We start from the raw sequence: 27,574 nt of genomic DNA on the forward strand, positions 1-27,574 counted from the left end.
CCTACATTTGCCCAAGTAGTAAAACTATAAGAACAGAATATTAGAAAAAACAACAGTATATGCGTGTGTGTTTTAGCTTGCATTAATCCTGAGTTGCGTACTGCCAATGCGGATTTACTGTAAATGTGCCGAACAATATTTAGTTTATGGCCATCTTTGCTTTTTTTGGTCTATTTTTTTAAAGCAACAATTCTGGTGCCTTTTTTAGTGCAATGCCATACAGACAAGATGCAATATTGAAGAACCAGTTGACCACTAATTGCTCACAGCAGTGCAATTTTTTCTCCAATACAGAAATGGCTTATTTTATGATCACTCCATATTTTTAGGCACTATTTGCTTGCATGCATGTGTGTTGTGTGGGTGTTAATATAACTTATTTTCTTAGTATTTATTGGCTTGGTATTCTTTTAATGGGTCCCTTTTTTCGTTGTATTTTAAATTTTGTTGGCTTTATTTACAATGACAATTAAAAACATCTATCAATAATGTTAGCCGCCAAAACTAGAGTTCCATGAAGGTAAAATTATCATTTTTGCGGGGTTCAATTTGATTACAATTCCATTCAGCACATTTCTTGTTTCAAACCGATTCTGCAATGTATTTTTTGGCATATACATTTTTAAACTTTTACAAACCAGCTTACAAAAATAAATCAAGGATCATAATAAAAAAATAATTGCAATTTGGATGTGAATCGATTTTTCCAGTTATCCATATTGCATTTTTGGTTACAAGGGTTAGCATATTTTTACATCTGTGTGACAGATCTAAAACTTGAGTTTGAGTTTATTTGGAACATGCATGCATACAAAATGATACATCACAATTTCCAGTTTCTCTATTCAACATGTTCGAAAAGGAGTAGGAAGAAGCAGAGCTTATTTAATCTTACCACATTTCCTTTACATAGCAGTTGCTAACACTTTTGTTCACTTCCTGTTATCAATTTGTTCATAGTATACTCCATAAGTAATAACATTAAAATAAATAAAGTATTAATAATTAGTGAAGTAAGTTATATTTCATATGGTGAGAGAAATTAGATTGTCTAGAAAATGAATGGATGATGGAATAAATTCAGAATGTTTATCATGGTTCTTCTTCTTTGTACTTTGTAAACACTTTAAGTGTGAAGAGTTTCTTAAATTGGATCATATTAGCACATTGTTTGATTTCTTTGCTTAGTCCATTCCGTAATTTAATTCCACATACTGATATACTAAAGGTCTTAAGTGCATACAAATGTTTAAAACTACAGTTTTCTCTAAGGTTATATTTCGCCTCTTTTTTGTTGAGAAGAATTGTTGTATATTCTTGGGTAGCAGATTGCTTTGTGCAAATGTTTAGCTGTTAGCAAATTATCTGTGTCGTGGAATTTCAGTATTTTCAATTCAATGAATAAAGGGTTTGAATGTCCTCTATAGCCAACATTATTTATTATTCTAACTGATCTTTTTTGTAACACGGTGGTTATTTCCCTATATTTCTGCACAATAACTCAGATATGGTAACACTAGCGACCATTAGAGAATAAGGAGTGATTTTTGGTCCAATGCATGTTTAGCTTTATTCATGATTGACGTGTTTTTTGCTACCTTATGTTGTATATTTTTTATATGAGATTTCCAGTTAACTTTATCATCAATCATTATACCTAGAAATTTGGTTTAATTTACTGTTTCAATTGATATTCTGTCTATTTGTATTTGTGTTTGACTGGACCTTCTGTTATCAAATAGCATTATTTTAGTTTTACTACAAGGATAGTTTGCTTTTGTCAAACCATCTTTTGAATTTGTTAATTTCTTCTGTTATTATTTGTATTAGCTTATGTGTAAACAAAACACTGTTGTATTGTCCGCGGATATTACTAACTTTAAATCTTTTGTAACTTTACAAATGTCATTTATATAATCATTGAACAATTTTGGTCCTAGTATTGATCCCTGAGGTACACCACAGGATATATTTAACGTTGTAGATGTGTGTTCGCCTAGCTCAGGGGCGGGCAATTAATTTTTCCCGGGGGCCGCATGAGCAACCCGAGCACTGCTGGAGGGCCACATCGACAATATTTCAATTAAATTTTGCTCAATATTATTTTTTATATACCATAAGATAAATAATAATATTAATAATAATAATGAATAATAATAATAATAATAATTTCATTTAACCTAACTTAACTTTATACAGAAGCAGATTGCTTTTGATGGTTTTATTTTTAACACTGTCTTACACAACACTTCCTGATGTATAATACAATGCAAAAATGTCAATTTCTGCACAGGGTTAATTTCTGTCACTTTATCCTGCATCCTCTTTAAAAGTCCAACATTTTTTCCCGTCAGATTTGGACAACCATCTGTTGTCACACCTGCTAGCTTGTCCCATTTCAGTCCTAACATGTCCAAACACGCATTTACCTATATGAACAAGTCATTACCTGTGATTGTCCCTTTAATTGACTGCATGGCTGCCAGCTCCTCCGTGATTTGAAAGTCTGCAGTTATCCCACGTAAGAAGATGAGCAGCTGGGCGGTGTCACGTACATCGCAGCTCTCATCCAAAGCCAGCGAAAAACAGTCAAAGTCGGCCGTTCTGTTCTTCAGCTGAAGCTCCAAGTTTCCAGCGATGGTTTCAACCCGCCTCGTTACAGTGCGTCGGGAGAGTGACACGTTCTCAAATGCGCCCCTCTTCTCCGGGCATATCAGCACAACAGAGTCCAATAAGCACTCCTTAGTAAACTCTCCATCAGAAAACGCCTTACTTTTTCTGGCGATTTTGTGAGAAATGACGAAACTTCATCTTCATCAGACAGATTCCGGTATTTTTCCTCGTGCTTAGTCGTGTAGTGGCGATTCAAATTATATTCTTTAAACACAGCAACCTGTGTACCACAAATTAAGCACACGGCTTTACCTTTAATTTCTGTAAAGAAATACTTGGCAGTCCATGTCTGGTTGAAAACACGCCATTCGTCATCAACTTTTCCTTTTTTAGCGTGAGCTGACATCTTGGGGGTAACCGGGCATCACTTGTCGCTGTGCACCTTCACTCACAGGTTACACATGGACATACGTCCATAAATAACACTTTTCAAAATAAAAGCAGCACAGTTGTACTGCACGCACGACATAGATGTTTTTTTAAAATTTATTTTGTAATTTGTGATTGCCGCTGTTCACATTCACTCACAATCACACACGAGCATACGTCCACACGGAAGTAATACAAATAACGCTTTTCAAAACAAAAGCAGCACTGTTGTATTGCACACTCGACATAGATCATTTTTAAAATGTATTTTGTAATTTATGATTGGCCTCACAAAGGGCCGGATGTGGCCCGCGGGCCGCCGAATGCCCAGGTCTGGCCTAGCTTCATGTATTGTTTCCTGTTGGTAAAGTAACTTCTAATTCAGTTTAAGACCAACCCTCTGATGCCATACCGTTCTCATTTTTTTGATTGAAATATTGTGATTAATTGTGTCAAATGCTTTCGTTAGATCCATAAACACTGCTGCTCTACATCTTTTACTATCTATTGCATTGGTAATTTACTTTATTTAACACTTCAATAATTTACCGGTCGATCTACGTTCCCATCCTCACCTATGGTCATGAGCTTTGGGTTATGACCGAAAGGACAAGATCACGGGTACAAGTGGCCGAAATAAGTTTCCTCCGCCGGGTGGCGGGTCTCTCCCTTAGAGATAGGGTGAGAAGCTCTGCCATCCGGGGGGAGCTCAAAGTAAAGCCGCTGCTCCTCCACATCGAGAAGAGCCAGATGAGGTGGTTCGGGCACTTGGTCAGGATGACACCTGAACGTCTCCCTAGGGAGGTGTTTAGGGCACGTCCGACCGGTACGAGGCCACGGGGAAGACCCAGGACACGTTGGGAAGACTATCTCTCCCGGCTGGCCTGGGAACGCCTCGGGATCCCCCGGGAAGAGCTGGACGAAGTGGCTCGGGAGAGGAAAGTCTGGGCTTCCCTTCTTAGGCTGCTGCCCCTGTGACCCGACCTTGGATAAGCGGAAGAAGATGGATGGAAGGATGGATGGATGGATAGAAAACTTCAATAGCTAACTAAAAACATTTTTACGCTAGGTTTACACTGCAGGTCTAAGTGCGCATTTTTTAAATGTATTCCTTCATAATGTGTTCCCGATACCAATGTTTTGGTACCGGTACCAAAATGAATTTTGATACTTTATGATACTTTTCAAAATAAAGGGGACCACACAGGAGGTGAGGGGAGCAGTGAGCAGCAGCGGTGGCCGCGCTCGGAAATCATTTTGGTGATTTAAACCCCAATTCCAACCATTGATGCTGAGTGCCAAGCAGGGAGGTAATGGGTCCCATTTTTATAGTCTTTGGTATGACTCGGCCGGCGTTTGAACTCACGACCTTCCAGTCTCAGGGCGGACACTCTAACCACAAGGCCACTGAGCAGTAGCATAGCATAGTAGACATACTATGCTGCATGCAGTATATACTATATATACTACATATATATACATACATACTACATATATGCATACTATACTATACTATACTACACCAGCATAGTAAACATACTGAGAAACTTCTCTTTTAGTAGGGAAAAAACTACTAAAATAGAAGTTGATGTAATTAAAAATTGTGATGTAATGGCAGGGGTCGCCAACCAAGCGATCTTTGGGACCCTACCGGTTTATCGCGAAAATATTAGAACAAAAAAAAAGTATTAATATGTGACACCCCCTATTGGAGAATGACCAACAGACCCGCCATCAGGCGAGCTGTGACAGTCTTAAGCTGTCGGGTGGGTTCGCAGGACCACCCAGGAAAGACATCGCTGCGAGCATGGTTGATTTTATTTTATTTTTCAACAAACCTCAGTCTCAGGTCGTGTCGCTTTTCAGCACGCTTTTCAGCCTGCCGCGCCGTCGTCTGTCTCTGGCTCTCTGCCTCTCGCGCTCAGCCTACGCTTGTCGCTCTCCAACTCTTTTAAACAGTTCAAGGAGATTAATTAATTGTGCCCAGCTGCCCGATCCACGCACCTGCAGTCCATCTCGATTGCGGCGTCGATTGCGGCGTCGCTCCCGGCGCGCCCCGCCCTGCTGCTCGCTTGTCGTCCACGCCTCCTCGCCGCCATCTTGGAGTCGGCCCCAGCGGGGCACGCCTCGCTGTCGGTCCGCCGGCCCCGCCTCCCCACACAAGAATTTTAACACCTGAACATGCCCGCAAGCCTCTGTGTCTCTCTTATTAACATCTCATCCCGCGACTCTTGACACCGAGGCCACACACCCCCAAACGCTGCCGCATACATACTATAGCTGCTCATATCGCAAACACAATGCATGGCATGCTCAAAAATCATCGAGCTGTAACAATGCATTAAGGCTGATTGTTGCAATGCATCAGTCATTTTCTAGCATCCAACATCAAACAACTCTTCCCTCAACCACGAGTCCACGACCATCATCGCTTGCCTGCGACGGGAAGCCAACAAGCCAAATTCTAGAGTCTGTGAACATTGCTCCAAAGTACTGATTTTGTGTTGTTTATTGTGAATATAAAACTAAACATTGACATGTGCTAAGGCAGTAATATATAATAAAACAGGGCGGAAGCTAAATAAGGACTTCCTGTTCAGCCCCTCTTTTATCAAACAATATAAACCCGCCATGTGAACAGCTGATTTTACTACTTCTGGTGCTGACGTAAGACAACAACCACGTGACTCGCGTCCCATATGTGGCCATAGCATGAACAAAAATACTACGGTACTAGGACCATACTTGCCAACCTTGAGAACTCAGAATTCGGGAGATGGGGGGGGGGAGGTTTGGTTGCGGGAGCGGGTTTGGGGGGGGGGGGGGGGGGGCGGGGTTGAGGTGCAGGTAGCATACCCCTTCCCCTTCGAGCTTTTCTGGATGAAATGAAATTATGTTTTCCAATCATTTTGGAACTTGCAAGCATATTTCTTCTTCTTACTCTTCGTCACTATGTCTCTTCTTCGTTCTTCTGCTTCGTCTCCTTCTTGTTGTGTGTGCAGTTGTGCACTGAGCTCCAAAAGCCGTAGATGTTATTGTAGCGTCCCGGAAGAGTTAGTGCTGTAAGGGATTCTGGGTATTTGTTCTGTTGTGTTTATGTTGTGTTACGGTGCGGATGTTTTCTCAAAATGTGTTTGTCATTCTTTTTTGGTGTGGATTCACAGTGTGGTGTATATTAGTAACAGTGTTAAAGTTGTTTATACGGCCACCGTCAGTGTGACATGTATGGCTGTTGACCAAGTATGCCTTGCGTTATCACTATACCAGTTTATAGATCATACAACGTGTCAGCATTTCTTGACATCTACGAGTAAAGATCATTGTTAAATCCGTCCAACGCTACATTATTATGTGACTGGGCCGGTACGCTGTTTATATGGAGGAAAAGCGGACGCTTGGACAGCATGCGGCTGTTAAGGGGTGAAGGTTTCAGGTTAGAGAGGATGTTAAAGGCAGTGCCTTTAAGGCACGCCCCCAATATTGATGTCCGGGTGGAAATCGGGAGAAATTCGGGAGAATGTTTGTCCCGGGAGATTTTTGGGAGGGGGACTGAAATTCTGGAGTCTCCCGGGAAAATCGGGAGGGTTGGCAAGTATGACTAGGACTATAGTGGCTATAAACAGTTAGCTTCTCCAGCAGCGGTGCCCAAAGTGTGGCACATGGGCATCTGTGGCCTAAGCAAGGGTGACACAAAAAAAACGTTCATCATTAAAAATCGAATAACTTCCAAAATGTTATTTAGATTAACACAAAAATTCAGCTACATTAGGTTAAGTCTATGTAGCAAACATCTCTAAAGTTTCAAGTCTGTACCACAAAAACTCTTTGTTTAACTGGCTTTTAAAAAATGTGCTCTAAATGAGGTCTCCGTTGCTGCAAGCACATTTGGATCCGGCGGGCAAAGTTCTCGATGACCCTCCCACATTCTTCCCTTGGGATCGCTCTTATTGCTGCTGTGATTGCTGCCTTCAGATCAGGGATAATCTGGGGGTTGTTGCCATACACCCTGTCCTTAAGGTATCCCACAGATAAAAATCTGGGGCGTTCAAGTCCGGTGAATGTGGCGACCACTCCGTGTCACACCTGCCGCTGATCAGTCGGTCAGGGAAACGATGCTGTAGCCATGCCAATGATTCGTTTGAGGTGTGGGGGGTGGCACCATCCTGCTGGAACCACTGGAGGTCCCTGACGACCCCTCTTCGTCGACCAAATGCTGTCCAGAATTTGCCAAGCACCTGAACATATCGCTCGGTGTTGATTGTCACAAACCGCTCGTTGTCGTCCTCGAACCAGAATGCTCCAAGATGCCATGTTTGTAGATGGCGACCCATGCAGTGCACTTGACAGAGTGTAATGGCCTTTGCAGACAGTACTCAGGGGGGGGGGTGCTACTCCAGAAGATGTTGTTCTTAGAGTTCACATGACCTGAAAGCAGAAAATGTGCCTCATCCGAAAACCAGACATTGTCAAGGAAGTCTGGCGCAGCGTCAATCTTATCGCAAAACCACTGGCACATGATCACTCGTTTCCTCATGTCGGCAGGTGTAAGCTTTTGTTTAATCTGTATCCTGTAAGGATAGAGGTCTAGATCTGTGATCAAAATTCTCCGCACAGACTCCCGGTTCATTCTAAGCTCCTGACTTCATCGACGCACAGACTTCCATGGGCTGCGAACAACAGAGTCTCTGACTGCATCAACGTTCTGTGGTGTCCTTGATGATTTCGGTCGTCCAGAGTGTGATTGTCTGTTAGTATCTTTACGATTGAGGTTATTAACAGTCCCATGGGTTCGGAACTTGTTGACCCATCTGTAGATCATTGTGTGGGCAGGAAATTCACAATATCCAAACCGTTCTTTGAATTGCAATTGAGCCGCGTGGATAGAATTCAGCCGAAAATAGGCCTCAACTATAAATGTCTTTTGTTCAGTAGTCCATGGCATCTCGAAGTTGAATTTTTTTAAACTTTTAGAACATTAATTCTTCTTGGTAAATCTGAAAAATAAAAATAATTGATTAACTATTTAAAAAGTTATTCAAGTTTAGGTGATGAACGCTTTTTTTGTGTCACCCTGAACATAGTTGACGCAGGGGTAGCTCTTGCTTTGGTTTTTGGCTGAAACCAGGGATCTTGGGCTGGAAAGGTTTGGTGACCACTGACGTAAAGATTATAGTGTCGACTAGATATGGCTCTTGTACTGGGTATGGTTACAGTCAATATTTGTATAGAACCACCCATTTGTTTACATTCAGAAGTGCTAGCAGCCTGTTAGTGGTGAGGTATTCTATCCTCCTAAGGTGTGTAGTAAAGCATGTTTAGCTATTACCCATCCTGCAGAGATATTTGTAAGAACAGTAGTTTATTTGACACCGTGGAGGTGAGGAATAGTGATTTAGAAGTACACGTTTGTAGCTAAAACACTGTCGAGGGACATTAGCCGCTAGCTAGCCATGTTTTAAAACAGCGGCGCTTCAGTGTTTATAGCTTTACCTTTATCGTTAGTTTTAAAGCCAAAATAGGTCCATTCTCCTTTTTCTGTAAATGTAATTTAACACATTTGTACGCATGTACAACACTTAAGACCTTCAGTATATCAGTATGTGGAATTAAATTATGGAATGGATTAACCAAATAAATCAAACTATGTACTAATATTGTTTAATTGTACTAATAAACAATGTGTTGGCACTGTGATGAGGTGGCGAATTGTCCTTGCGCCTGAATGCAGCTGAGATAGGCTCCAGCACCCCCCGTGACCCCAAAAGGGACAAGCGGTAGAAAATGGATGGATGGATGTACTAATAATCCTGTTGTCTTTGGTGCGCCTGAAAGAGTGGCAGCATACCACAGTAGCTCCTTTGAATTCCTTTCATTTTACTTTATTTTTGATATTATTCTCAACTTTTCTTGCTTTTTTTATCTCTTACCTTTTCCATAAACCACTAATTATGGTTCTTGGGCGCTTTTGTGTGTTTTTGTTACTTTTCTTTTTCTTTTCGGGCCGTTTCGTGTTTGGCTTTGATCAACGGAGCAGCAGGCCTTTTGTTTACACACGCGAGGAGCTGTTTGCGCTCTCCTTACCAGCGCTATGGGAACGCGGCCGGATCTTCCCGTGGAACTATGGAAAAAGCGCAGGGGACGCCGTGCCGGTATAAAGATGAGGGAACGGTCTGATCACAATCTGGTGCTTTTAACACCTCAATATGTTCCTGCTGTGAGGAGGCAGCCCGTCTCAACAAAATCAGCGCAGAGGAGGAACCAGGAGGCATGCATTGCCTTGCAGGACTGCTTTGAGACTACAGACTGGGAATTACTCTGTAAGCCTCACGAGACAGATATTGACTGCATCACAGACAACATTCATTTCTGTGAGGACTCCATCATCCCTACAAAAACTGTCTATTGTTACCCAAATAACAAGCCCTGGATCACCAGCCAGCTAAAGGTGCTGCTGAATAAAAAGAAGCTAGCCTTCAGATCCAGTGATCGAGACGAGTTGAGGAGGATTCAGTGGCAGCTTAAAGTTCAGCTGAAAGAAGGGAAAGATGCCTACAGGAGGAAGATAGAGGCTAAACTCAAACAAAACAACACTTGTGATGTGTGGAAAGGCATGAAAGCCATCACAGGCTTCAACAACAAAGCCGAACTGCTGGATGGGGGTGTAGATAGAGCCAACGAGCTGAATTTCTTCTTCAATAAATTTAGCAATGCACCCCTTACTGGCCCTCCCCCCACTACTCCTGTCCTCACACCTCTCCTGAACATCAATACACAAACTCCTTCTCTGTTACCTGCCACCGCTGTTTCTTTTCCCCCCACTAAGAAAGCCAGCCCGCTGTGTCTGACACCTGGACATGTGAGACAACAGCTGGAGAGAGTCAATCCAGCCAAGTCAGCAGGCCCTGACCGAGTCAACCCGTGGGTCCTGAAGACTTGTGCTGCTCAGCTAACTGAGATCCTGCTCTTCATCTTCAACCTGAGTCTGAAGTTAGAACGGATACCAGCACTATGGAAAACATCCTGCCTAGTGCCGGTGCCCAAGAAGCCCATCCCATCGGGCTTGAACGACTTCAGACCTGTTGCCCTGACGTCCCAGGTCATGAAGGTCCTCGAGAGACTTGGGCTGGATCAGCTGAGACCCCTGGTGGCTCCTTCCCTGGATCCTCTACAGTTTGCATATCAGCCCCATGTAGGAGTGGATGATGCTGTTATCTACCTGCTGCATCATGCTCCCTCTCACCTGGATGGTGGGAAGGGCACTGTGAGGATCATGTTCTTTGATTTCTCCAGTGCCTTTAACACCATACAGCCAATTCTGATGAGTGACAAGTTGCTCAGGATGGGTGTCAGTTCATCCATTGTCTCCTGGATCACTGATTAGTTATCTGACAGGCCCCAGTTTGTGCGACTGGAGAGCTCCCTGTCGGATACTGTGGTCAGTGGTGTAGGTACTCCACAGGGGACCATCCTGTCTCATTTCCTGTTTACCCTGTACACCTCAGACTTCCAGTACAGTTCCAGGTACTGCCACCTGCAGAAATACTCTGACGACTCTGCTGTGGTTGGGTGTATCAGAGAGGGACAGGAATTGGAGTACAGGAGACTGATCGCTGACTTTGTGAAGTGGTCTCAGGCAAACCATCTGGTCCTTAATGTGGACAAGACCAAGGAGCTGGTCATCAACTTCAGGAAGAGAATGACCCCGGTGGAGCCCATCAAGATCCAGAGCCGGAAGGTGACAGTAGTGGAGCAGTACAAGTACCTGGGAATCCATTTGAACAGCAGACTGGACTGGAAGGACAACTGCAAAGCTGTTTACAAGAAGGGCATGAGCAGACTCTTTTTCCTGAGGAAGCTTAGGTCCTTTAATGTGTGCAGCAAGCTGTTGGAGATATTTTATCAGTCTGTTGTGGCCAGTGCCCTGTACTTTGCAGTGGTTTGTTGGGGGAGCAGCACCAGCAAAAGGGACTCAAACCGGATTGATAAACTGATCCGGAAAGCCGGCCAAACTATTGGCACGCAGTTGGAGGCGTTTGTGTCAGTGAGGGACAGGAGGACACTGGACAAACTGCTGGCCATAATGGACAATCCTGCCCACCCACTCCACCTGACAATTGAGGGACAGCTGAGTTCATACTCCAACAGGCTCCTTCAGCTTCGTTCCCACAGTGTTCGATTCAAGAAATCCTTCATTCCGCACTCCATCCAGCTGTATAATCACTCGCCATACAGCAATAGATGATATCTGCCTATTACCTGACACCTTCTATGTCAGCTACTTCTCTTTGATATTAATGTCTATTTTCTATTTTCTGCTGGATATACTCTCTATTTTATGCTGCTGCTGTCACATGTATGTAATATTGTACATGGTAATTGTTATATATTGTATATATGTTATAGACATAATATAATATATCTGTATATATAATATACTATACACATATTATGTATATATTCGTATATTCGTATATATGTTATATTTTATATCGCTATATTTAGTTTATTTATACCTGCATTGTCCTTTCCATCCTTACACTTTCCATCATTGTAACTGAGCTACTGTGTTGAACAATTTCCCTTGTGGATCATTAAAGTTTGTCTAAGTCTAAGTCTAAGTCTAATATGATCCACTTCAAGTAACTCTTCAAACTTAAAATGTTTACAAAGTACAAAGAAGAAGGACCATGATGAACATTCTGAATTTATTTTATCCATCCATTCATTTTCTAGATAATCTTATTTATCTCACCATATGAAATATAACTTACTTCACTAATTATTGTTATTGCTATTAGTCATGGAGTATTTTGTGAATAAATTGAGAACAGGAAGTGAACAAAAGTTTTTGCAACTGCTATGTAAAGGAAAAGGGGTAGGATTAAATAAGCTCTGCTTCTTCCTACTCTTTTTCGAACATGTTAAAAAGAAAAACTGGAAATTGCGATGTATCATGTTGTATGCATGCATGTTCGAAATAAACACAAACTCAAACTCAAAGTCTGTCTCTACTCTGTTTCTGCTTGTAAGTGCTCTGTGTGTGTTGACAAACATGCATCTCGGTTCATATTACCAACAATGTCATCACGGCATGTCATGTCAATGAATGAAAAAAGTACCAGTATTTGTCAGAAGCAGTATAATGCCTTTTTTAATTCATTACTACGGCTGTACTTTATTAGAACCGGTAAACTGTACAACCCTAGTACCTCAATTTTATAACAATTTAAACTATATATTTAAACTACTACTACTCTCTGTTTACTACTACTTGTACTACTAAACTACTTACTCTAAGTGACTAATATCTGATATTACTGTATTGACATGTAAACAACTACATTCCAGCACAGAACGTCAACAGCGATAACATGGAAGTGACTGTATAACAGATTTTTAAAAAACGCCATGTTTTCGTAATAGTTTTGAATCCCATACTAATCAAAGTTAAATGCCATGTTGCAATGGATTGTGTTAAACCGTACTGGTCCACTTCACTTGCATAGAATTATATAATTATTTGACCATTACAAGGTATGCGCATGTAGATCCGATAGTGTCTGATGGTAAGAGTTAATACGATAATTGTAGCTCTGGTGTGGGTTGACTAACCCCTGAAACCTATGACTAAGCCAGCAATCTGTCTTTGAAGTAATAAATTGTTAATATTGATTTCATCATGCAGCCCAAAGTACATCACTAGCACGCAATGGCCAAAGCGCAATGTTGCTGCAGTCAAACATATAACAAATTTGCTGAGGAAGCCCATCTTTGCTGCAGTAATAAATAACTTAGAGGTCTCTGCAGCCTTTTTTCAGCTCTCAATTAGCCGCTCGGATGAACCGTCAGATTAGCCACATGGACCCGCCAGGAGTCCTTCTCTCTGACCCCATAGGTCCTATACTTTTTATAGCTGTAACTTGGAGGGCTTGTCTTTGAGCCAAGAGCTGACAATATTTAAGTGACAAGAAAACTATTCAGCATTGACTATATAATGTCCAACTCAAGTCAACCTCTGCATTTGAGTCACTATTCTTATCTATTGATTTTCTGATGGAAACGTGACTTACATGTAACTTGTCAGTTTATGCATTTGCCAGCAAGAGGCTCTCTCACACTGGAGCCTTTCTGCATCCCATGAAGCAGAATATGTAACATAGTAGCAGTAACATAGACGCTATTAAAACGTCTGCCACAGAGGTGGAGGGAATTCTATCTTCTGTTTGAATTACAGCTTTGCGTACCTTTGTAATCTGCAGAGGTGCTCCCTTTAGCGTTCACACAACAATAGAGCACACAAGAGCAATACAGACCCTTAATAAGGCAGAAAAAATACACATGTCCTTCTGACGGGCAGCACGGTGGACAGGGGTTGGTTTGTGTGCCTCACATTACAAAGGTCCTGGGTTTGATCCTGGGCTCGGGATCTTTCTGTGTGGAGTTTGCATGTTCTCCCCGGGACTGCGTGGTTTCCCTCCGGGTACTCCGGCTTCCTCCCACCTCCAAAGACATGCACCTGGGGATAGGCTGATTGGCAACACTAAATTGGCCGTAGTGTGTGAATGTGAGTGTGAATGTTGTCTGTCTATCTGTGTTGGCCCTGCGATGAGGTGGCGACTTGTCCAGGGTGTAGCCCGCCTTCCACCCGAATGCAGCTGAGATAGGCTCCAGCACCCCCCGCAACCCTGAAAATGGATGATTGGATAGATGTCCTTCTGACACACTTGACTGGAAAATAATGAGCTTACTACGGATGGACTGGTTCTGCTCCAGTCCTGTATGTGGCAGTAATGTGCTTTACAATTAATGCACGCCTTTGCAGGTCCCTCTGTTGGATCTAGTCAGAAGTGGGTAGAGTAGCCAAAAAATGTTGTTAATTTAGTGTAATGTGACTCAAGTAAAAGTAAAAAGTAGTCATCAAAATAATTGACTAGGAGCAAGTATTCAGTGAAAAAACAACTCAAGCACTGAATTACTAGTGAGTAACTTTTTGATTTACAGCGTGACGCGGTTGGGAGAGTGGCCGTGCCAGCAACCTGAGGGTTCCTGGTTCAGTCCCCACCTTCTACCAACTTAGTCACGTCCGTTGTGTTGTGACTAGGTTGGTAGAGGTCACGACAAAATCAACCTAGTCATGAAGGGTGAAGCAAGCACTTCACCCTTGCTCCTGATGGGTCATGGTTAGCGCCTTGCATGGCAGCTCCCGCCATCAGTGTGTGAATGAATGGGCGAATGTGGAAATAGTGTCAAAGCGCTTTGAGTACCTTGAAGGTAGAAAAGCACTATACAAGTATAAGGCATTTATTTTTTTGATCGTACTTACAACACAGTAGTGTGTGTGTCTGCGTGTGTGTGCACTTGTGAGAGACAGTGGCCTTGTTCACACTGCATGATTTTTTTTGCACATATGTGACCTGTATCATATTTTTTCATGGTGCTTTTCGAAACACTCGGGGAACAAGTGCTTTTCTTGTCGTCCTCGCCAGTTCTACATCCAAAATGGCTGTCAAAGTGTCCCAACTTGTCGGATTATATTCTCAGCCATCTATTTTTCAGGTGAGAGGCATGATTTATGATCTACAATAAACTTGCAGGAGGAGCAGCAGACCACTTGATGATGTAAACATAGGCATACCCGGAAGTGATCACAGTGTCGCTCTAAATAGTTTGTCTGTGTTAGGGTTTATAATAACAATATCACTACTAACTTAGTTATATTCAAGTCACAAAATGTAAATGGAGTATTGTTGGTACTTTTTGAATGCTTATTTATCAGATTTTATGGGCAGAATAGTGAAGCTTTCCATTCTATCAATCTGAATGCATTAAAAAAAATCTGCCGTCATGTCTTTCATAATAATTGTGAACGGTAGGCACAATTCCAAAAAAAGTGCAGTTCCCCTTTGAGTTAATGAATTGCAATGCCTTGAAGTTGACAGCTCTACTATTTGGTAATAATTAATACGGGAACGACCTGTTTTGTATGTGTCTACAAACCCCGTTTCCATATGAGTTGGGAAATTGTGTTAGATGTAAATATAAACGGAATACAATGATTTGCGAATCATATTCAACCCATATTCAGTTGAATATGCTACAAAGACAACATATTTGATGTTCAAACTTATAAACATTTTTTTTTTGCAAATTATCATTAACTTTAGAATTTGATGCCAGCAACACGTGACAAAGAAGTTGGGAAAGGTGGCAATAAATACTGATAAAGTTGAGGAATGCTCATCATACACTTATTTGGAACATCCCACAGGTGAACAGGAAAATTGGGAACAGGTGGGTGCCATGATTGGGTATAAAAGTAGATTCCATGAAATGCTCAGTCATTCACAAACAAGGATGGGGCGAGGGTCACCACTTTGTCAACAAATGCGTGAGCAAATTGTTGAACAGTTTAAGAAAAACCTTTCTCAACCAGCTATTGCAAGGAATTTAGGGATTTCACCATCCACGGTCCGTAATATCATCAAAGGGTTCAGAGAATCTGGAGAAATCACTGCACGTAAGCAGCTAAGCCAATGACCTTCGATCCGTCAGGCTGTACTGCATCAACAAGCGACATCAGTGTGTAAAGGATATCACCACATGGGCTCAGGAACACTTCAGAAACCCACTGTCAGTAACTACAGTTGGTCGCTACATCTGTAAGTGCAAGTTAAAACTCTCCTATGCAAGGCGAAAACCGTTTATCAGCAACACCAAGAAACTCCGTCGGCTTTGCTGGGCCTGAGCTCATCCAAGATGGACTGATACAAAGTGGAAAAGTGTTCTGTGGTCTGACGAGTCCACATTTCAAATTGTTTTTGGAAACTTTGGACGTCGTGTCCTCCGGGCCAAAGAGGAAAAGAACCATCCGGATTGTTATAGGCGCAAAGTTGAAAAGCCAGCATCTGTGATGGTATGCGGGTGTATTAGTGCCCAAGACATGGGTAACGTACACATCTGTGAAGGCGCCATTAATGCTGAAAGGTACATACAGGTTTTGGAGCAACATATGTTGCCATCCAAGCAACGTTACCATGGACGCCCCTGCTTATTTCAGTAAGACAATGCCAAGCCACGTGTTACATCAACGTGGCTTCATAGTAAAAGAATGCGGGTACTAGACTGGCCTGCCTGTAGTCCAGACCTGTCTCCCATTGAAAATGTGTGGCGCATTATGAAGCCTAAAATGCCACAAAGGAGACCCCCGGACTGTTGAACAACTTAAGCTGTATATCAAGCAAGAATGGGAAATAATTCCACCTGAGAAGCTTAAAAAATGTGGCTCCTCAGTTCCCAAACGTTTACTGAGTGTTGTTAAAAGGAAAGGCCATGTAACACAGTGGTGAACATGCCCTTTCCCAACTACTTTGGCACGTGTTGCAGCCATGAAATTCTAAGTTAATTATTATTTGCAAAAAAAAAATAAAGTTTATGAGTTTGAACATCAAATATCTTGTCTTTGTAGTGCATTCAATTGAATATGGGTTGAAAAGGATTTGCAAATCATTGTATTCCATTTATATTTACATCTAACACAATTTCCCAACTCATGTGGAAACGGGGTTTGTATACTATATATAGAGCGTACATACTACATACTCCGAAGCAGAACCTCCAGGTTCTGTAACAGCTTCTTCCCTCAGGCCATAAGACTCTTGAACGCATCATAATTAAATTATCCCCTCAACTACCCCCAAAATGGATTAACTCGCTGGAATAAAAAAGACAATATAACATACATCCATAAACGTGGACGCATGTGAAAAAGTGCAATATATTTATCTGTACGGTAACCTATTTATTTATTTATATATGCACCTTATTGCTTTTTTATCCTGCACTACCATGAGCTTATGTAACGAAATTTCGTTCTTATCTGTACTGTAATGTTCAAATTTGAATGACAATTAAAAGGAAGTCTAAGTCTATGTTGAATTGCCTTTTCACCATGCAAAGCTTACAGCTGCATCGAATTACAAGTATCATCCCTGCAGGACGAGGAATAACTAAACATGGTTCACTACACACCGTAGCTCACCGGCGTCACCGCTAATGACGCCGTTCCTGAATATAAACAAATACCATGGGTGGATCTACACCTGACATCCACTGTAATGATATCGAGTACAAGAGCATATCTAGTGGAATGATTACTTCGACATTTTTATAGTCACAAAATCTTTTTTCCTTTTTTTATAGTTCATATTATGTTTATAAACTCAGAAAATACTTTGAATATGACCAATGTATGATCCTGTAAGTACTTGGTATTGGTTCGATACCTAAATTTGTGGTATCGTCCAAAATTAATGTAAAGTATCCAAACAACAGAAGAATAAGTGATTATTACATTTTAACAGAAGTGTAGATAGAACATGTTAAAACGGAAAATAACCAGATATTAACAGTAAATGAACAAGTGGATTAACAATCCATTTTTTACAGTTTGTCCCTCATATTTTTGACAAAATAATAGAATGAGAAATGATACAATATGTTACTGCATACATCAGCAGACAAATTAGGGGCCTTTGTTTGCTTACTTACTACTAAAAGAAAATTGTCTAGTATGTTCACTATTTTATTTAAGGACAAAATTGTTCTTCGATTGCAATAACAAACATATAATTAATGTACCGTAAGATTTTTGGTTAAAATAAAGCCAATAATGCCATTTTTTGTGGTCCCCTTTATTTAGAAAAGTGTCGAAACACATTTTGGTACCGGTACCAAAATATTGGTATTGGGACAACCCTAATATGTATATTGTATATATGTATATATACATGTATATATACATATATGCAATATACATATGTATATATGTGTATGTATATGTATATTTATATATATATATATGTGTGTATATATGTATATTGTATATATGTATATATATATGTATGTATATATGTGTGTTTGAGTATATGTATGTATGTATGTATGTATATACAGTATGTGCTTATTTGTATGTATATGTATGTATGTATATATATACAGTATATCCATCCATCCATTTTCTATATATACATATATGCATGTATATATGGAAGACTATATACTAGATTGTAGCCTTTTGCTGAGTGAAAAAATAAATAAGTCCCTTCTTGGCGAGTAGGCATCCTTGATTTAAATTCTGTGTCTTCTAAAACCACATAATGCATAGATACTTTGCCCCCAGTCGTTATAAAGATGTGTGTCCTCTATCTACTCATTCATATCTATTTCCTGAAAGTTTTGCCGGTAGCCGCACTACATAAATATTATTAGCCTTCTCTTGAAGTGTACAACACATTGATTACTTTCTTGTTTCACTACTTTCATATTCACATCTACATTGAAGCTGGCTTAGCACGCTGCGAGCACAGCTTGTCCTCTCCTTCTCCCTTTTCCGTGCCCGCAATGTAGTACCTAGACCACTTCCAATTGTGCCGAAAAATACACGTACCTTGCTTAAGAAGTCAAGGAGGCCTTGGTATCAATCAATCTATCAATCAATCAAAGTTTACTTATATAGCCCTAAATCTCGAGTGTCTCAAAAGGCTGCACAAGCCACAACGACATCGTCGGCTCAGATCCCGCATCAGGGCAAGAAAAAACTCAACCCAATGGACCAGTGCAATGGACGTCGAGTGGATCTAGCATAATATTGTGAGAGTCCAGTCCATAGTGGATCTAACATAATAGTGTGAGAGTCCAGCCCATAGTGGGGCCAGCAGGAGATCATCTTGAGTGGAGACAGGTCAGCAGCGCAGAGACGTCCCCAAATGATGCACAGTTGAGTGGTCCACCCTGGGTCCCGACTTTGGACAGCTAGCGCGTCATCTGTGGTCACCGAATCTGGGCAGAGCAGAAAAGAAACGGCAGATCAACTGGTCTAAAAGGGGGGTCTATTTAAAGGCTAGAGTATACAAATGAGTTTTAAGATGGGACTTATATGCTTCTACTGAGGTAGCATCTCTAACTGTTACTGGTAGGGCATTCCAGAGTACTGGAGCCCAAATAGAAAATGCTCTATAGCCCGCAGACTTTTTTTGGGCTCTGGGAATCACTAATAAGCTGGAGTTCTTTGAATGCAGATTTCTTGCCAGGACATATGGTACAATACAATCAGCAAGATAGGATGGAGCTAGATCGTGTAGTATTTTATATGTAAGTAGCCAGTATAGGCGTAATATGACCAAACTTTCTTGTTCTTGTCAAAAGTCTAGCAGCCACATTTTGTACCAACTGTAATCTTTTAATGCTAGACATAGGGAGACCCGAAAATAATACGTTACAGTAATCGAGACGAGACGTAACGTAATGAATAATGATCTCAGTGTCGCTAGTGGACAAAATGGAACAAATTTTTGCGATATTACGGAGATGAAAGAAGGCCGTTTTAGTAACACTCTTAATGTGTGACTCAAACAAGAGAGTTGGGTCGAAGATAATACCCAAATTCTTTACAGAGTCGCTTTGTGTAATTGTTTGGTTGTCCAATGTTATGGTGGTATTATTAAATAGGTGTCGTGTCTAGCAGGACCGATAATCAGCATTTCCGTTTTCTTAGCGTTGAGTTGCAAAAAGTTAGCGGACATTCATTGTTTAATTTCATTAAGACACGCCTCAACCTGACTACAATCCGGCGTGTTGGTCAGCTTTAGGGGCATGTAGAGTTGGGTGTCATCAGCATAACAGTGAAAGCTAAAACCGTATTTGCGTATGATGTCACCTAGCGGCAGCATGTAGATGCTGAAGAGTGCAGGGCCAAGAACCGAAGAACAGTAGTGTGAGTACTGTACCCCCTCTGTCACTGCACACTTTCATGTCAATGTGTGACACTTGTTGACTGACTTTTGTAGTAGTTGTGACTACTTAAAATAGATATATACTCTAACATGCCAAATAGACCAAATAAATTGTTGGGTGTGTCATATTTTGGGCTCTGGTGTTTGTATGGAAAATTCTACGCCTTTCTGCTGCTATGTGTAACCCAGCTAGCTCTTGTCTAACAGAAGAAGCCTTTCAATGGTGCGAAAGGGTTTTTCGAGGGCCTCACACATGTAGTGGATTGTCCGAAGCTTAAACAGGCAACAAAAGTAGTTTAGTACAACACATTTATTTACCCATTATCAGAAGTGCAGGTTGAATTAAGTTGGCCGTGCAGACAGACCACATGTTACTCCGGAGCCAACAAGACACACACAAGCCAAAATCACTGTCGAGTTCCGGTCTTCTGCCATTTTTTATATGTCTTTTGTGCGTCATTGTTCCTTATCGAGTGCGTCAATGTCTTGTTGTTTTTCCCTATCTGTTCCATAACAACCCGAATCCTTTAGACAGTCAACACATTCTGTAGACAGGTTGGCATGACTTAAAATTAACTTTTGTCCCACAGAACAAGAAGAGAAATCAAAATGAGCATACATTATTGACAGACATGAACTATAGGTCAAAGGTCAGAAATTCTACTACATACCCGCCTTCCAGGGTCTTAAGACCCTGGACCAAAACAATTTCTGATATAGACCACTAAATTAAATCTCTACCGCAGATAGAGGCAAAAACCTCAATGTTTTTATACGAGGCAAAAATTCTGTCTATGACCCTCCTTCAGAGCGATCGCTGTTACCAGCCTGCAGTAAAACCATCTCACAGAACACAATTAGTGGCCTACCCTTTGATTTAGTAAAGGAATAACAAATACTTTGATCATGAACATCATTGAACATAAATAGATGAATGTATATAGACTTATGACTGTAAGACATTTGCAAAAATATTTTTCCCGGCATTTGCAATGAATGTAGTTACCAATATTGTTAATTATCAATTGATTTTGAACACACAACTGAATTTCGTATGAGTCCATGTTCGATTAGTGCTCGTATAGATGGCTCGGTGGTGCCTCAGGCTGTTCGTAACGCCAATTTGTGTAGTGGATTGTCCGAAGCTTAAACAGGCAACAAAAATAGTTTAGTACAACAAATTTATTTACCCATTATCAGAAGTGCAGGTTGAATTAAGTTGGCCGTGCAGACAGACCACATGTTACTCCAGAGCCAACAAGACACACACAAGCCCAAATCACTGTCGAGTTCCGGTCTTCTGCCATTTTTTATGTCTTTTGTGCGTCATTGTTCCTTATCGAGTGCGTCAATGTCTTGTTGTTTTTCCCTATCTGTTCCATAACAACTCGAATCCTTTAGACAGTCAACACATTCTGTAGACAGGTTGGCATGACTTAAAATTCACTTTTGTCCCACAGAACAAGAAGAGAAATCAAAATGAGCATACATTATTGACAGACATGATTTATAGGTCAAAGGTCAGAAATTCTACTACACACACTCACACTAACAGGTGGGCCAGTTATTATAAGGTTGACCAGATCATCAACAGAGGCCAAGTATTTATGGTAATCACTTTAACACACTGTGTGTAATGCTTGTTGAAAAAAAATACACATGGTACATGGTAGCCAGAGCAAATCATCCCTGTAAACTTTACTTGCCAAGCTGCGAGATCAAGTTAAATCCAAGAACGCTCTCTGCTGGATCACACTGCACATTACACAGCAGTGTAGTCTGGCAGTCTTGTTTATGAATATGATGGCTGACATTTGACTGCTAAAGTAGGCTACGCAAATTGCTTCACTTCCTCTTGCTCCAGATCCTTTTTCATTTTAATCCCTCCGTGTCGCTTGATCCCTAATGAACATGTGCCAGCTGACCGCTTTTATTATACTCTGACTGTAGTAAAGTGAAGTACTTCTTATATTGCTCAACTCGAACTTTTATTGAAGTCCAGCACACAGATACAACATGCACAGCTGTTAGCTCTACTGTTGTCTACTGTTGTCTACTAGGGGTTCAGGACCCCGCCTGAACCCCTAGTGGTGGTCACGGTGCTGCCTGAACAAAAAGGCACATAACATTACAACATTCCCTCCACCCATAGTCCAGTCAAATATTCATACTCCCCTCTTAGTGTAATACACAACCCCCATAAATCACTGAGTCTGTATGAGAACATAGTCCTTAAGATATGATGGAGGTTTCCTTTGGCGAGCGGTGTCCCTGACTCCCACTTCTGCATCCTGTGCTTGATCACCTGGTTCCTGCTCATCGGGTTCCAGATCAACTAGTTCCTGATCAACTGCTCCTGGTGGTGCTGAATGGAAATCCTCGGGAAAACTGTACTCTGATTTGTCACGAAGAGTTTTCTTCTGATCATAACGTGGACGGATCTGATCCTGATGTCTTCTCACCAGCTTGCCATCTTGAGTTTTTGCTGTCCAAGACACTGGACCAGTCCTCTCCACGAGTCTCGCCTGAATCCATTTCTGACCCGCATATCCTCGTATGTATACAGCCTCACAGTCTGTGAACACTCGGTCCCTGGCCCTTTTGTCATGGTTTTGTTTTTGTTTTGCCTGGTTTGAGCCCACTTTGTCTGACAGTGCTGGCCGGACCATGTCCAGCTGTGTTCGCAATCTCCTGTTCAATAGCAGCTCCGCAGGCGTAATGCCGGTTGTAGTCTGAGGGGTTGATCTGTATTTAAAGAGAAACCTAGACACCTTTGTTTCCACACTTCCCTCCCCCATCTTCTTGATGGCTTCCTTGAAGACCCGTACAGCGCGCTCCGCACAGCCATTTGAGGACGGGTGGTATGGGGCTGTTGTCACATGTTTTACGCCATTTTTTCTGAGGAAATGTTCAAACTCTGCACTGACCAGACTTGGCCCATTGTCTGTAACCAGACTTGCTGGGATGCCATGAGTGGCAAATATGCTTCTCAATTTCTCAATAGTTATTGAGGAGGTTATGGACTGCATTGGGATGATCTCCATCCATTTGGAGTAAGCATCGATGACAATCAAAAACATTTTTCCCAGAATGGGCCCACAAAAATCCAAATGTAGTCTCATCCATGGCTGATTTGGCCACTCCCAGGGATGCAGCGGCGCGGCCGGAGGTGTGGCCTGGTTAGCTTGACATGTATGACATCTGCGCACTACTGCCTCCAACTCCTCATCCATGTTGGGCCACCATACGTAACTTCGGACTAGGGATTTCATCCTTGAGACCCCTGGATGAGCTGCATGTAGTTCTTCCGTCATTACCTGCCGACCCCGAGGTGGTATTACCACCCTTGTCCCCCACAGAAGGCAGCCATCCTCCACACTCAGCTCATGCTGTCTTTTCATATACGGCTTCACTCGTGGATCAGCACATACCTTGGGCCAGGAACCATGTAACAGCCATTGTTGCACTCTGGACAATATTGGATCTCGTCTGGTCCAGTCCCGGATCTGCTTGGCTTGCAATGGTGTGCCATTCATGTGTTCCATCAGCATTATTACCTCTTCCTCGCGTGGTGTACTGCTGGGCATGACTGGCAATGGGAGTCGGCTTAAGGCATCAGCGTTCCCATGTTTCGAGCCTTCCTTGTATTCTAAGGTGTATTCATAAGCTGCCAAAAGCAAGGCCCACCTCTGCATTCTGGCTGCCGCCAACTGTGGAATGCTTTTGCTCTCACCCAAAAGACCCAGCAGCGGTTTGTGATCTGTGACGATGGTGCAGTGCTTGCCGAAAAGGTATTGATGAAATTTTTTTAGGCCAAACATGATGGCTAGTGCCTCCTTTTCCAATTGAGAGTAACCCCTCTCAGCCACTGTTAGTGAACGGGACATGTATCCAATGGGCTTTTCTGAACCATCTGGGAAACGGTGAGATAGAACGGCCCCCACACCGTATGGGGAAGCATCACAGGCCAGATAACGTGGCTTTCCGTCATCGAAGTGTATCAATAGTTTATCAGATTGGAGACACTTTTTTGCTGCCTCGAATGCTCGACTCTGATTCGTCGTCCATTTCCACGCATTTCCCTTTCTCAACAGTTCATGTAAAGGCTCCAAGATGGTGGATATGTTTGGCAAGAATCTGTGATAGTAATTTAGCATTCCAAGGAACGATTTCAACTGTGTCTGGTCAGTTGGCTGAGGAGCATTTACAATGGCTTCAACTTTATCTGCCACTGGATGGATGCCGTTGCAGTTAATTTTGTAACCGAGATACACTACCTCGGGTGCCATGAACACACATTTTTGTCGTTGCAAGCGAAGGCCTGCAGCTGCAATTCTTTCAAGCACCTCTCCGAGATTTTTTAAGTGGCTAGCATCATCCTTCCCTGTTACTAAGATGTTGTCCACTCTCACCACTACTTGAGACAGTCCTTGCAATAGACCATCCATGGTGCGCTGGAAAATGCCTGGTGCCGAAGACACTCCATATGGCAATCTTGTGTACTGGTATAGTCCTCGATGTGTGTTTATTGTTGTGAACTTCTTTGAGTCCTCATCTAACCTGAGTTGCTGGTAGGCTTGAGACATGTCCAGTTTGGTAATTTTTTGTCCACCTCCTAATACTGCTAACAAGTCCTCTGTTTTCGGGATTGGGTAGTTATCTAATTTTGACACTGGGTTTACAGTGACTTTATAGTCCCCACAGATTCTAGTTGTTTTGTCCGGTTTTATGATGGGCACAATGGGGGCGGCCCACTCCGAAAAGTTCACGGGTTCAAGAATGCCTTCCTTCTCCAGCCTTACTAATTCAGCCTCAACTTTGTCTTTTAGTGCATATGGCAGTGGTCGAGCTTTGAAATATCTTGGCTTGGCATCTCGCTCAACATAGATTTTTGCTGAGGCTCCGACTAACATGCCCAGTTCCTTCTTAAAAACATCCTCATGTCTCGTGAGTAGCTCATCTAAGTCCTGCTGCATACTTAACCTCAGGCTAAATACAGTGCTCCAATCTATTTTAATTGCTTTCAACCAATTTCTGCCCATGAGATTTGGGCCCTCTCCCTTTACCACCAGTAATGGTAATTGTTTTGCCTGCCCTCTGTAGTTGACTTGCACTTGCAGTTTCCCTAACACTCCCACCTTGTCTTTGCTGTAGGTGTATAGTTTCACATGTGTGTGTTGGAGTCTTCCTCCCCCCATCTTTTGGTACGTGTCCTCAGTAATTATCGTCATGCCTGCTCCAGTGTCAATTTCAAATTCAACATCATGTCCATTTATTTGTATGTGCTCTTTGTATGGTTCCACTTTCTCCTCCATAGTCAGGTTATAGAGTGTGTGTGCATATTCTACATTTTCGGTCTCATTTCCCAACCTGTAAGTTGCACCTGATGTTGGTCCTTCAGGTTTCCTTATCTGCCTGGCACTGCGACATTTTCTGGCCAAGTGCCCCCTCTTGTGGCAATTGTGGCAAATTGCATCAATGAACCGGCAGTCTGTCGGCCCGTGACTAGCACCGCACCGGAAACAGCCACTCAGTGGAACGCGCCGATCTACTCCTAGCTGGACTTTGTGGACCGTTCCTTCTGCCCCAGTTAGTTGCAAGTCCGCCAGGTCCTTGGATGCTGTTTCCATCGATGTGGCCAAATCAATGGCCCGTGCTAGAGTCAATTTTTCATCATCCTCAGACAACAAATGACGTTGAATGCTATCCTCGTTGATACCACACACAAGTCTGTCTCTAAGCATGTCATCTAATGCAGTTCCAAATTTGCAATGTTCCGTGAGCCTCCTTAGCTCCGCAACAAACGAAGAAACAGACTGACCTTGTTGTCTCAATTTGGAATTAAATTTGAATCGTTCCACAATCAAACTGGGTTTTGGCGCAAAGTGATCAGTTAATTTCTGAAGCATCTCCGTCAATGTCATGTCTGTATCCGCCGGCTTACCGGGCTGGCACAAATCCCACAACACTGCATATACTTTGGCGCCACACAAACTCAGGAAAATTGCCTTCTGTTGTCCTTCGTCTGTGATTTTGTTAGCCACAAAGTAAAATTCCAGTCGTTCAGCATACTGTTGCCAATCATCCGTAGTTTGGTCAAACTCCGTTAAATTTCCAAACAACGCCATTGAAGTCTTGATTTATCCTCGTCGCCAATGTAGTAAAGTGAAGTACTTCTTATAATGCTCAACTCGAACTTTTAATGAAGTCCAGCACACAGATACAACATACACAGCTGTTAGCTCTACTGTTGTCAAAACACTGCTGGCCCCGGTGCCTAGGATCCCGCCTGAACCCCTAGTGGTGGTCACGGTGCTGCCTGAACAAAAAGGCACATTAACATTACAACACTTTTTTTTTTTTTTTCTTTTTTTTTTTATAATGTCCTGCCCAGCTTCTCGGTCAAATCATATAGCAGATGTAGATGCCCATATCGGCTGTTCAGATTTACTTTACAAAAGAGAAGTGTAGGATACTTCTCTTGTTGCCTTACTTGTATTTTGACTTTATTAAATGTATTTATATAATCATTTGGTGCAGCCGGGCCGGAGCAGGAGGGGATAGAAAGAGAGAAAAAGGAAGACAGAGGGGGGAATTGTGGGGACAAGAGGGGGATTAGACAGAGAGACAAAAACAACAACAGCAAACACAACAACAACAACAACAACAACAGAGCAACATCAGCAAATACGACATGTACAAATATGATGGTAAAAGTAATAGCAAATAAGCAGTTAGCGAAAACAAAAAAATTATACAGAAATGACAATGAGCATTATTACACTAAAAATGGAGCAATATGAATACCAATAGAAATAGTGCTATTGATAATAAACAATACCAATACTTTACCTTTATTATCAACAATACAATTGTTCAAATGCAACAATACATATACGTAATGATAACTTGAGATACGAAAGAATGCAGAAAAATGGAGGGGAAGAAAGAGAATCAACCTACATTAAACTTGTAGATTGTTATAGTAACAATAGGTTAAGCTTTGTCAGTGTGCCATGTGTTATACCCAGTTTACCCTAGGGCAACAACGTTAATATATGTTTGATGAAACGTGATTATGTGCATGAGTGTATGTGTGCATATGTACTTGTATATGTACAGTATGTGTATATGTGTGCTTGTACAGTGAATGTATATGTACAGTATGTGTATATGTGTGTACAGCGAATGTATATGTACAGTATGTGTATACAGTATGTGTGTTTGAACAGTGAATGTATATGTACAGTATGTGTATATGTGTGTTTGTACAGTAACATTACAACACTGACCTCAGCTGGTCTAGGGATCGCTGGCTTACTGTGGCCATGTTTATATTATAACTTGGCTCATTTTTTCCCAGGCAGTCACACACTTGTGACGTCTTCATTCAAGTGGAATGTGTCTCTATTGACTCAGTGGTCAGTGTATCAGGTACACCCAGCCTACATATCTTCTCCCCTTTAACAGCTTCACAGTGTGCTGAGTCTGTTGCACTCAAGTTCATCTAATTTTGGAAGGAATATCCTATCTATATGAAACATGTTTTATAATGAAACCGGATAAAGTGTTCCGGGTTGACTTTTGGGTGATTTTACTAGGAGGAAATCATGTAAATCTAATTGATCTGTGATGTTTTAACCAACATTTTACCATTCCTAATTCATTACACAAGCATAAAACAAAAAAGCTTATCTCAGTTTTTATAAGGTTAATCTATCGTGGCAAATGACAAGAGTATA

General features: G+C 41.8%; 2 protein-coding genes across 4 annotated transcripts in view; one reads left to right on the top strand and one right to left on the bottom strand.

The window, feature by feature from the left end:
* LOC133653992 (AMP deaminase 2-like) overlaps positions 1-27,574 on the top strand; it is a 99,177-nt gene that overhangs the window by 11,076 nt on the left and 60,527 nt on the right. The gene's annotated exons all lie outside the window — the stretch shown is intronic.
* LOC133645961 (uncharacterized protein K02A2.6-like) lies at positions 22,037-25,041 on the bottom strand. Its single transcript, XM_062040888.1, has one exon. It carries the CDS (start codon positions 25,028-25,030, stop codon positions 22,037-22,039), a length of 2,994 nt encoding a protein of 997 aa, XP_061896872.1. The 5' UTR covers positions 25,031-25,041.

The sequence above is a fragment of the Entelurus aequoreus genome, linkage group LG01, assembly GCF_033978785.1.
Source record: "Entelurus aequoreus isolate RoL-2023_Sb linkage group LG01, RoL_Eaeq_v1.1, whole genome shotgun sequence".
NCBI lineage: Eukaryota > Metazoa > Chordata > Actinopteri > Syngnathiformes > Syngnathidae > Entelurus > Entelurus aequoreus.

Bases quoted from the DNA above. Each gene is read 5' to 3' on its own strand.
- LOC133645961 (XM_062040888.1), bottom strand. From the start codon at position 25,030: ATGGGGGGAGGAAGACTCCAACACACACATGTGAAACTATACACCTAC.